This window comes from Trachurus japonicus, chromosome 1, assembly GCF_045865225.1.
Source record: "Trachurus japonicus isolate A0001 chromosome 1, Traja_1.0".
In the NCBI taxonomy this organism is placed as follows: Eukaryota; Metazoa; Chordata; class Actinopteri; order Carangiformes; family Carangidae; genus Trachurus; species Trachurus japonicus.
The window spans coordinates 9,986,423-9,998,817 of NC_140907.1; the positions used below are offsets into that span (position 1 = coordinate 9,986,423).

At 42.1% G+C, this 12,395-nt stretch overlaps 1 protein-coding gene across 20 annotated transcripts in view; it reads right to left on the bottom strand.

Moving 5' to 3' along the window:
- Positions 1–34: 34 nt before the first annotated feature.
- Positions 35–12,395, bottom strand: part of ctnnd1 (catenin (cadherin-associated protein), delta 1) — a 43,087-nt gene continuing 30,726 nt past the window's right edge. For 8 of the 20 annotated variants that reach the window (XM_085766243.1, XM_085766169.1, XM_085765405.1 and 5 more), the window contains 6 exons: positions 11,717–11,867; positions 11,423–11,618; positions 11,082–11,275; positions 3,669–3,716; positions 3,500–3,582; positions 35–2,248 (listed from right to left, as the gene is read on the bottom strand). In XM_085766243.1, coding sequence (XP_085622369.1) covers positions 2,240–2,248; positions 3,500–3,582; positions 3,669–3,716; positions 11,082–11,275; positions 11,423–11,618; positions 11,717–11,867 — 681 coding nt within the window. In that variant the 3' untranslated portion in view covers positions 35–2,239. Of the gene's footprint in view, positions 2,249–2,681; positions 2,777–3,499; positions 3,583–3,668; positions 3,717–11,081; positions 11,276–11,422; positions 11,619–11,716; positions 11,868–12,395 lie in introns of all 20 variants that reach the window. The other 12 variants (XM_085765912.1, XM_085765818.1, XM_085765080.1 and 9 more) reach the window with 4 other exon arrangements.

A 12,395-nucleotide genomic window follows, 5' to 3' on the forward strand; every position in this document is an offset into this window, starting at 1 on the left:
AAGTGTGTCCAACAAAAGGCAAGAAAGCAATGGCTCTCAGAAATCATTTTCTTTTTTATTAAAAACAGTATTGCTAGTTACATTATTCATTCATAAATGAGAATGTGCAACTTTAAGAGCCAAGGCAAAGAGATTAAGGTGTGTAGCCCAGAATCAGATTTTCTCCATTAGTGTTCCAGTATCTGTAGTGTTGTAGGATTTTGTTTTAACTAACCCTATTTTGCATTTAATTAAGACACAAACTGAATGTTTTTCAATCAAACATAAAAACTGATTGCATATGCGTTCACCCAGAGCACCCAAAACAATTAAAACCCAAATCAGAATATAAAAAAATACATAAAATCATTAAAATTAACAAATATTCTCTTGTATATATAGTTTTAATGTGCTTTTATTTTTTCCTCCACTTTTTCTAACAGCAAATTCTGGTCTATGCCTCCTTATGCATTTTCTACCACAAACCCTTGCTCTCTGTTCTTCTTTCATCAGTCCACTCTCGAAGGCAACTCGTTACTTTGACAAAATGAGGCTTCCAATGTCGTGTTTCAATTGTGTGGAAAGGTTTCCAAAAAAAAAAAAAAAGGAAGGAAGGGAGACAGTGGGGACACATACCACCCCACCCAGTGCTTCTTCTTTAAATCGTCCACTCATTAAGTATCTACATCTCAGTCGGCACTATTGAATAAGCATTCTTCTACAGAAAAAAAGCACTGCACTAAAGAAACATGGGCGAAAAGCAGACAGTACTGTGTCTTCTCCCATGTACTGCTCTGTGGTCTTAAAGCCAGCTTGGCAATGGGTTTGTGAAGTAGTAAATTATACATAACTGAAGAGTTTTATACCTTATAAAAAAAACAATCCCAATGACAAGAATCAATTCTCACATACAAGTAAGTTCATATATTCCATTATCTCGCAGAATAGAAAACTGCTGAGTTCCATATACAGTATTCTCAAGCGGTAACCTGCTGAGAAAGACTCCTTAATTGGTTACCAATTTCATGTCAAACACACCCATCTCACCTGTCCTAAATGAGCGAGGCACTCAAGTTAGCCCACTGTTAAGAGACCGTCTTGTATGTACACATTCATTAGGTTATAGACCTGTGGGTAAAAAGGAAATGCACCCACTGGAGCCTTTGTTTCTCCCCGAAAGTTACAAATGGGCCGACACTTAACAGACACAGGACTGGCTACACCGTCCGCTCCATAAGGGCGGACAATGATTTCTCTGCTGTATTCCTGTCCCATTTATATCTATGGATCACAATCAAATAGAGAAAATGCTGCATCCTCATGCATTTCGGTGAAAGTCTGTCACCGACGTACTGCGTACAAAACAGGAAGCAGGTGACAGTTTTCAGTGTAGCTGCTGTCTGAGTGGGTGAAGTTCTTGCATTCAGCATTGGCAGTCGCAGCAGTAGCCATGTCATTTGGCACAAGTACATTACTGTGGTACAGAGCAAAGCAAGAAGAGGAACAACCGCAACCAAAAACAGAAGCAGGGAGGCTTACACATATCTGATTAATGGATAAACACTGGTAGGAAATTATATTTTTGTATTATTTAAACCATCAGAGAGAAAACTGACACAATCCCTCAGTTTCTTCAAAACAGAGTGTAATAGCCATTTATGTAAAATTTCACCAAAAAGCGTTGTGTTTTGATCCCAACATCTCCTTTTAATTGGTTTAATAATAGTTCGGTAAGTCTATGATCCCACCTCCAAAAAATTACAAAAGTCCTCAGATGAAGCCAGGGTCTCTGCTTTTTTTCTTTTTTTTTTGAAGAGAGAGCGTTAGCGTCGTCCAAGCAAGTCGTAGTGTTGTTGATGTAGTGTTGTTGCCACAGTATCTCATTGAGTGGTTAGCGTTCTCTCTTTTTTCTTCCTTTTTTGGAGTTTAGGGACTCAAAGAGCTTAAAGTGGTCATAGTGTCACATCCGGTTTCCACAGGGAGCGCAGATCCACATCGGGTTTCTGTTGTGGTCTCATTAGTGTGTCAGCTGCAATAGAGGAATGTAACAGAGAGAGAGAGAGAGAGAGAGAGAGAGAGAGAGAGAGAGAGAGAGAGAGAGAGAGAGAGAGATGGGAAGCTGCAAAAAGAGTAAGAAGGGACAAAAGGGTCGAGTGTAATATGATGGAGTTTTAGCTCCATCTGTGGCGTCGTGGTCCCCCATTGTCAGTTCAGCAAGGGCAGTAGGTGGGAGGAGGCTGTCGTCTCGTGATACACACAATCAGTTTTTCTGCAAGAAGAGTGGCACAAGTGTGGTAATCAATCGTTTGCAGCAGCTTATGTGAGACGTTCAAGCCCCAGTGGGAAAAAAAAATAAAATAAAATCACACGGCTTTCAAAAAGAAAATTAAAAAAACTGTACAAACTACATTACACGACACAACAATGGCTGCAGGCAACAACGTCGCCATGGTAGACAGATAAACACTACAAACTGTGCAGAGAGGAAAACAAAAATCACATCTCAGGAGAACTAAAATTAGACACTTGACACTTTTCACCAGCAGGGGGAGCAAAGAAACAGTCCGACTACAGTACAATGGAAGCTCATGGACAAGACTGGTCACTGTCAAACACACAAATAGTCACAGTTCTTAGACATTAGGCCATACAGTGAGTTGGGGGGGGGGGGGCAGCCGGTGGTGGGGTGGGGGCACACATACCATGCACTGACATGCAGTGTGACAGTGGGTGTAGCCTAACCATCGTAAGAATCCATTAGAGGCAAAGAGGCCTGCCTCTCCCCATACATCCCTCCCTGAGAGAGAGACAAAAAATAGAGGAGGAGTGTGTGACAGATAAAGAGGCAGAGAAAGAAGGAGAGAGAGGTGGGGGGGGTGAGTAAACAAAGAGGGGTTAGGTTTGGAAAGTGATAAAGATAGGAAGAAGAAAAAGTGGAGGGGACAGATGAAGCATCAGGCGAGGAAGGAAAGAAAAAAAACAAGTTCCAAAAGGTTAGTTTGATGTTAGCTCATGTTTCAGGGGAGAGAAAAAAAAAACAGAACACGGTGAGAAATTGTGCGCAAGACACCATCAACCACAGTGTGCTTTAACAGGACGTGCATCGACATGCTGACCGTGGGTGTGTGTGAGAGAGAGCACGCTCGTTCACACGGTTACGTTTTTAGCTGCAAGTGAGGACACTGGTTTGTGTGTCGTCATGACACCTGGAAGCCCACAAGGTGCGCAAGACAGTTCTAGATGAACTGATGGTTAAGTTCACTGGAAGAGTTGATGCGGAGGAAAACTATTTGCTGAACTGATAACAAGTCACATCCTGTGAGGGATTCTGCTCTACTGTCTAGATAATGATGATCATGTCTGTTCTGGTTTTCTCCTCTTGTCAACTGTAAGCAAATGAGGTTATATTGGGATTAGGAGGAGGGGGGTGTTGTTTCTGTTAGAGGTAAGGGGGTTGAGTAATTCTCATTAAGGTGCAGTCATGCAGGGTTATGTGTGTGTGTGTGTGGCCAGTGTTTACCTGTACTGCATCTTTGTCAGCAGGATCGAGTGTGTTATCCAGAGTGTTCCTTCTTCCTCGCTGGTCCAGTGTGGAGTAGGCATCTGAGGAGGAACAGACGTTAAGTGTGAGTGTGTATTTCTGCCCACGTGTTGTGTGTGTGTGTGTCCTTTCTGTTTTTAACGCTCACCTGGTCCCATGTCGTTCATTGGAATCATTTCCCGGTCCCCTTTGCCGCCTGTCAATCAAACATAAACACATAGGTACATAATTAGCATGGACGTCACTTGTCTGTGAAGTTAAATGTTCCTGTTCCCTCTAGGAGACCTCTGGGGCAGCTCCTGCCAAACATAGAAGTGTGTAGGTGTGAGAGTGACAGACATGAGCCAGCCTGCATTTGCAAATATAAAGTTTGTGTTACTTTGGTTTGTTAAATTTCAACATCAGTGCCGACGAGGTTTTGTTCTAAAAAGGTGGTGATGGGCAACTCTAGTTAGGATTATATGACATGTCTCAGTGTGTAAACCATTATCTGTCTTTTTTTTTTATTAGCACATGAAATATATATATAAAAGCATGATAAAAGGGTAGAACAATAACAAAAAAGAAAAAAACATACAATGTATACAGTAGATACATACGAAGGAGTATTAGGGCCAGCCAAAAAAAAAAAAAAAAAAGCCAGCCAAAAAAAAAAATCCGGGAAAAGGGGGGAAAAGCAGGCAAAAAAAAAAAAAATTCGGCACAAGAAAAAAAAAATCAGCCAAAAAAAAAAAAATCCGGCACAAAAAAAAAGCCAGGCGAAAGAAAAAAAAAAAAAAATCCAGCACAAAAAAAAAATTCCAGCCCCCCCCAAAAAAAAAGCCAAGCGAAAAAAAAAAAAAAAACTGCAGAGGCTTGACCATGTACCACAACAAAGCGACAAGCGACTGTCGGCTCAATGACAGCAGCAGAGTGACATACAGGCTGCCAAACTCTGCAGCGCCATAAAAGTGAACAATAAAGCTTATTAGATTAACTTTGACTCAATGCCGGAGTTTGACAATGAAAACAAGAAAATTTAAGCGGTAGGCCTACTTCAGAACCGGCACACGAATCACTTCCGTGTCCAACCCCTGCTGCTAACGTACAGCAATCAGCAATGCACGTTCTTCATTGCTGTCCCCCACACACACACAATCATTTATAAGTTACATAGAGACGTTATGAGCTAACGTTTAGTGTGACTAAACGTGACTGGAGACACCTCCGTGACTAGACCACTGTGATCCAGGTCTCTGCCTCCTCCTGTAGTAGCCTATTTACAAATACAAATACTATACAGGATAGGCCTATCTCCTCTCCTCCTCTCCTGTAGTATTTGTAGTATTTACAAATACTACTACAAGAGCCTGTCTGTCACTCTGCTGCTGTCATGGAGCAGTCAGTCGCTTGTCGCTTTGTTGTGGTACGTGGTCAAGCCTGCAGTTTTGTTTTTTTTCGTCTGACTTTTTTTTTTTTTTTGGGCTGGATTTTTTAAATTTTTTTGCCTGACTTTTTTTTTTTCTTGTGCCGGATTTTTTTTTTTTTTTACCTGACTTTTTTTTTTTCTTGTACCGGATTTTTTTTTTTGCTTGCTTTTTTCCCTTGCGCCGAATTTTTTTTTTTTTTTTTTTGGCTGGCCCTAATACTCCTTCGTAGATACAGCATTGTGCAGGAGAAACCAAAAAAAACCTAAGGGCTTGTCAAGTGGTCCTCCTAAAGATAAACATCAGTGTTTCCCCCAGAAAATGTGTTAGTTAAGGTGGTGTCTGTCCCGGGGGGGGGGGGGGGGGGGGGCGGCGCGCCGTATTAAAGGGATAGTTCACCCTAGAATGATATTTCGCTCATTATCTACTCACCCTCATGTTGACTAAGGGCTGGAAGAAGTTTCAGATTCCTCCGTGGCTTCTCTGAGTTACAGGGGGTCTCGGCATAGCAGTGCATGTCCATATAACGGTTGCAAAGGGACACCGGAGCTCTTCGTAAAAAAACACACACAAAAAAACATCCAAATACCTCCATGATGCTCGTATGTAATGTCCGTCTTGTGCTGAAGCCCCAAATTGCGTAATTGTCCCGAAAAAAATTTAATAAGTCTATATTTTAAGCTTGTTTGTAGCGGAAGCTTCTCGAAGCTCCTCTTCCTGGTCTGTCCAAATCTCGCGTGATTTGCGCCGGCGTCAGTATGCGTCAGTGCGGTTACTGCGAATCACGCGAGATTTGGACGGACCAGGAAGAGGAGCTTCGAGAAGCTTCCGCTACAAACAAGCTTAAAATATAGACTTATTTAATTTTTTTCGGGACAATTACGCAATTTGGGGCTTCAGCACAAGACGGACATTACATACGAGCATCATGGAGGTATTTGGATGTTTTTTTGTGTGTGTTTTTTTACGAAGAGCTCCGGTGTCCCTTTGCAACCGTTATATGGACATGCACTGCTATGCCGAGACCCTGTAACTCAGAGAAGCCACGGAGGAATCTGAAACTTCTTCCAGCCCTTAGTCAACATGAGGGTGAGTAGATAATGAGCGAAATATCATTCTAGGGTGAACTATCCCTTTAAGTTTTCGCTTTCACCACGCACTGCTGCTATGCATCAGTGGCGTCCCTAGGCTAAAACATTCGGGGCTAAAGCCCCGGATGTTTTTTAATTAGCCCCGAATATTAATTTTCAAAAAAAAAATATATATACAGGTAAAAGCCAGTGAATTAGAATATTTTGAAAAACTTGATTTATTTCAGTAATTGCATTCAAAAGGTGTAACTTGTACATTATATTTATTCATTGCACACAGACTGATGCATTCAAATGTTTATTTCATTTAATTTTGATGATTTGAAGTGGCAACAAATGAAAATCCAAAATTCCGTGTGTCACAAAATTAGAATATTACTTAAGGCTAATACAAAAAAGGGATTTTTAGAAATGTTGGCCAACTGAAAAGTATGAAAATGAAAAATATGAGCATGTACAATACTCAATACTTGGTTGGAGCTCCTTTTGCCTCAATTACTGCGTTAATGCGGCGTGGCATGGAGTCGATGAGTTTCTGGCACTGCTCAGGTGTTATGAGAGCCCAGGTTGCTCTGATAGTGGCCTTCAACTCTTCTGCGTTTTTGGGTCTGGCATTCTGCATCTTCCTTTTCACAATACCCCACAGATTTTCTATGGGGCTAAGGTCAGGGGAGTTGGCTGGCCAATTTAGAACAGAAATACCATGGTCCGTAAACCAGGCACGGGTAGATTTTGCGCTGTGTGCAGGCGCCAAGTCCTGTTGGAACTTGAAATCTCCATCTCCATAGAGCAGGTCAGCAGCAGGAAGCATGAAGTGCTCTAAAACTTGCTGGTATACGGCTGCGTTGACCCTGGATCTCAGGAAAGTGTAAAGTAAAGTGTAAAGTTTCCACCATCAGTGATGGTTTGGGGTGCCATGTCATCTGCTGGTGTCGGTCCACTCTGTTTCCTGAGATCCAGGGTCAACGCAGCCGTATACCAGCAAAATATTCTAATTCACTGGCTTTTACCTGTATATATATATATATATATTTTTTTTTTTTTTTTTTTTTTTTTTTTTTAAGATCACATCCTCAAACTACGGTTATCTTATGTTGATGCTTCGATAAAACAGTGGTTTTGGACAGGTTTGAGTAACAATTAATTATATTTTTAAAAAGCCACTACTTTGGCTTTGGCACACAAGTGGTTAACACCTCCAGGTCGCACTTGACGTCATTCACCCAAAACAGCGGCGCATTTAACTTGACAACAAATACCTGACAGCAGGCAGGTTTGACAACAGCAAGCTGCAGCTGTCTTTTGGTAGCTAGTAGCAGCTAAAGTGTATCAAGATGCCACAAAAAAGATTTCCATGTTTTCCCCCAAAGGTGGTCAGCAATCAAAAAGGTAATGGGAATAGAAATTATGTAAAAATGTATAATTTCGAAAAGAGTGTTGCAGCTGGAACTACAAGAGGGTAGTAGCTAACGTTAGCTAGCTAGCAGCTAGTTGATATTGCTCTGGTTGATATTACATGAGAAAAAAAGCAATCTGTAATTATTGGCATCTGTAAATGCAATTGTAGGGTGTGAGAATTGTGTACCTAGAAATAACTAAGTTTGGGCTTCTTCTAGAGGGGAAAGTTGCTGAAGTTAATGTGCTATAACATCGAACCATCTTGTTTAGGCTATTTTCTTTTTCATGCATGATAGCAGCTAGTTAGCAGACAGGGATCCCGCACAGCCTGCCTCTTTTACTGTAGCTGCTAATGTGTTAAATGGAAACACAATGTGTTGTTACGTAGCTAGCTAATGTCAGTACATAGAACTAAATTCAAAATGGGTCATTCATTTGATGATCTGTGGATTGCATCGTTTTCACCTTTTTCACCAATGATGGAGAATGTCTCTATGCCTAAAAATTTCGAGCGCGCGCATATATTGCACGTGTCACTCTTCCGGGCTAAGCCCTGGATGTGTCAAAATCCTAGAGACACCCCTGCTATGCATGCGCGCTGTGTGTGTGTGAGAGGATGCAGAGATGAATGAAGGCGTTCGTCCGACGGGGGGGGGCGGGGCGAATATCGCTACTTTTTTTTTTTTGAAGACGTTAGTTTAGGCGGCAGCTCTTTGTTGTTAAGGCAGCTGCCTTAACAGGAAAGCGCTGTGGGAAACCCTGAACATTCAACATAAAAAAATAAGACATAACAACATAAAAAAGTTAGAAAAGAGAGAGAAAAAATAAATAAAAAGTGATGTTGTGTGGTGACGTAGGGGAAACAGGTGGTTTATTTATGTTGCTCAACTGGGCCAATAGAAAATGAATTATTTGTTTCTTAAATGAGTTTATGCTTGTGCAGTTTCTAAGGTGGATTGGTAATGCATTCCAAAAGTGCAGACCTCCAAATCTAATTGAGAACCTGAAAAAGGTGGGATGAAGATTATTTGCTGACCTAGTCTTGAAATATAAATCCGTGAATGAGGTTGAGACAAATGTACGAATTAACAGAAAATCTAGGTTAACTGAAGTCGTCAAACAGTCCATTATAGAAACTGAACAACACAGAGAGACGAGCCTGGAAACTCTGTCAGAAGAGTAAATATTAATATTAATCTCAAATTTATATAGAAATACGTAGCACGCAATGTACATATTCATCCATCCTCTGCCTGCCATGCATATATGTAGTATTTACAATCATTATCTTGCAGCACTACTTCTATTACTTCTTTGCAATGTGTCTGCTTTGCCAGAACAATCCACCACTCCTCATTAAATTACTTTGTTCTACTCTTTATCTTCCTGTTTAGCTTGTTTTTTTTGTCTTTGTTTCTAATTGCATGTCTATTTATAGGTAAGTACTGAGAACAGTGGAAAAACCAGCATCAAAGTATTTGTATGTACAGGTATCCACATATTGATTCAGATTGAGAGTCTGGTTCAGACTAGAGTAGGGGTATCACAGGGACAGACAACTGAAGGTCTGTGCTGAAATTCTGGAAGTATGTCAGTACTTGTATTGATACAGTATCAGTAGAACGGTGCTGGGGGTGTGACTCATCTGGCAGAATATTATTACCTTTATGGGGGCGGGACTAGATAAGCTTTTGCTTCTCCCGCTTTCCCTTTCGGCCATGCGTATTGTATTATTTGAACTAAGATGAAGTGTGATGATGATGATTTAAATTGACATGCCCAAAATAAACAAATTGATTGATTGATTGATTAACCAGCCGGGATCATCAGACATATCAGAAGTCACAAAGCAAACAGCGCCACAGAGCCTTCAAATCAAACACCTCAAACACCTAAACATCTGGATCTGTACACAGAACTCAGGGGGAGTGGATTTCAGTTGTGTAACATCAATCAGTGTCCCTGCTATTGTTTGCGATTTGAACACATGACGCTTGGAAAGGCAATCACAGGCAAACAGTAACGGCTCACAGCGTAACCTGGGTGATGATCACACACTCGCAGGACGCCGTCATCACCTTTCAGCGTGCTGTTTGTTGAGTGTGCGTCAGCACAGACTTTGTTTTTTGTGGTGTGGTGTTGCCGAGGAAAAACTATTTTTTGACCGTTCAGAGCTGTAAGTGTTTGTGAGGTATGAGAAGTTGGGCATAAACCAAAACCAAAAATCCTAACATGCATGGGAAAGTTAAATATAACCTTGCAAGTGACTGAATCCAGAAGCTGCTTCACATCGGAAGCAGTCGTTTGCACGAGGGATGACCTCGAATAGTCGACGATTCATTGATTCGATTGGGAGAAGGCTGATTCAACTGCTAATCTTGTCGTCAAATTGCCACAAAATATGGCAAATATGAAGAGAGAGAAAAAAGTAAGATTCTGACCATATGGAGGTGTGTGGAAGTGGATTAGGGCCGCTATGAAAAAAAAGTGAGTTCTGACTTAAGTCTCAGAATTCTGAGAAAAAATTCAGAATTCTGAGATTGTTTTTTTGTTTAACAAAAATAAAAATCTGAGAAAAAAGTCAGAACTCACTGCTGCTGGACATCTGATTTTACATAGAATTTTCTAATAATTCACAATATACATATATACTATATGCCTATTTTCATACAAACATCAGCAGTGCTTCATCTGTCCATGAGGAGAGGGAGAGAGAAGGTCCTGAGTCTCTCTCTCTCTCTCTCTCTCTCTCTCTCTCTCTCTCTCTCTCTAAGATGAAACTGAGTGATGTGTTCTCTGTCTGTCATGGAGCACCTATATACCACACACTACACACTAACAACAGCGCTGCCTATTGAGCTGCGACACTCGACCTCTGACCCGGCTACACAAGCACTGATGCACACATGTCCATACACACTCGTCAATTCACTGCACAGACTCATACTCGTCATCAGTGATTCATGTCGTGCACGTGAGTGAGATAAGGAAAAGGATGGAGGGAGAATGTCCTGTTATTGTTATCTTATGCCAGCTGAAGAATTAAATGTGTTTATTTTAGATCTTTTTTCGGGAAAAAGACCGAATCAATGAGGAAAAAACAACATGATTCACCGATGAGTCGACAAAAGGCAAAATCTGGCGAATCAGATTCAACTATGAAGGTTCTTACTCTGGGACGCCCCTAGTTCATACTAGTGCTGTGCGATATTATGATATATATATATATCGTAGTGCGATATAAAAATGTCTACCATACGATATAGCCCTCCCCGCTGAGGAGGAACTCAGCTGTTGTGGAAAAGGACCTAAACCAAGTCGAATAGAGCCCAGTAGAGCTGGAACTTTGTAGTGTAAAGAGCCATTATTGTGCGTCTGCCCCGACTCTCTGAAGCGGCGCTCTCTCTTCCTCCTTCCCATCTCTCTCCAGCTGTCCTTTCAAAATAAATGCACAAAAAGCCCAAGAAAAAAAAAAGAAACACTGACTTGTGAGCTGGTGGCGGAGAGATATTTAGCGTGGCAAATTATCTATGCAGGAAGAACCCTGTACATATATGATTTTAAGAGAAAATACTATATCAGGATATATAACGTTATCGGGATATAAAACTTTGTCCATATCGCACAGTTCTAGTTCGTACACGGCATTACAAACTGTTTCCTCACCTCTGTCTATAAGCGGGAGTGTGCTGTCCTCATATCCTCCATTGGCTCTGGTATTGTTGCTGGGCGGGTTTAGGTTGACCATGAAGTCCGTCTTCTTCCAGCCGTCCTTCTCCAAAGTGCGCCTCAGCTCCTTGTAGCCCCACACCGTCTGCAGCACCAGGCCGGCGCCACGCACCTCGCGCTCAGAGCGATTCCTGGTGATCCATGGGGACAGAGGAGGCAGAGAGAGGAGGAGGGGTAAAAAAAAAAAAATAGAAGAAGAAGACAGGACTCAATAAAAAGGGCAATTCAAACAGAACAGGAAACAGAGACTTATATGAAAATCATCCATTGGGTCTTACCCGTCCTTGTTGATGAGCACCAGCCTCTCGATGCCCTGCGAGGCCCTGAGGGTCTTGGCTGCGTCCAGACTGGAGCCCAGCACCTCGTGGAGTGTGCTCAGCACCGACACCACCGTCTCTTCTGACAGTCCTCGCACCGGCTGACTCTGGCCGCCGCCGGGCAGGTTGGCCACCAGGTGAGGCACGGCATGTTTACCTGACAACACGGGAGCGGGTGAAACGTTCAGAACGCACAGTCCCGACCGAGGCAACTCCGCGGTTATAACTTGGCTTTAAATAACGGTGCCGTCTCACCTAGTAGGTCTCGGTTGCGAGCGTCGATGGCCAGGTTGCGCAGCGCTCCGGACATGGCTCGGACCACGCGGTCGTTGCCGTGGGCCAGCAGCTCCGTCATCATGGGTAGACCCTTCTCCTGGCGCAGCAAGGCACGAATGTATCGTCCATACTGAAACAAAGACAGGTTTTTATTGAATTTACTGCCCTAGATGTCAGGTATGATGCATTCTGGGATGCACAAAGTTAATAAAGAAAGCTGATGGATGGTGAGCATAACACTCGACGACAGTGGGAAAACATTACTGCATTTTCATTAAGTGCGTTATTCAGATGCTCATGACATACTATCTTTTTGGTAGTGGTCTATCTGCAAAGGGAACTTATGTTTTTGATCCTCTGCCATGTGGATCTACTCAAACATATCCAGAGAAGGAAATGCACAAAGCTCAATTTTTGGATAATTTTGCACAAGACGGCCAAGAGATTATAGATACAGTACATTAACAGCATCTTGTACTGAAAGAAGCTGGAATTGTTACTCTGTATTCATGTTGGGGGCTGGCAAGTGTAGCATTTGGCAGTTTTCCCACAGGCGCTTAGTGGAAGACTGTGCCAGCAAGTACTCAAACTCTCATTTTCCCAGATTATGCCAATCTCCCTCTAATCTCATGCAGTAGATTTGAACCTCAACGGTATC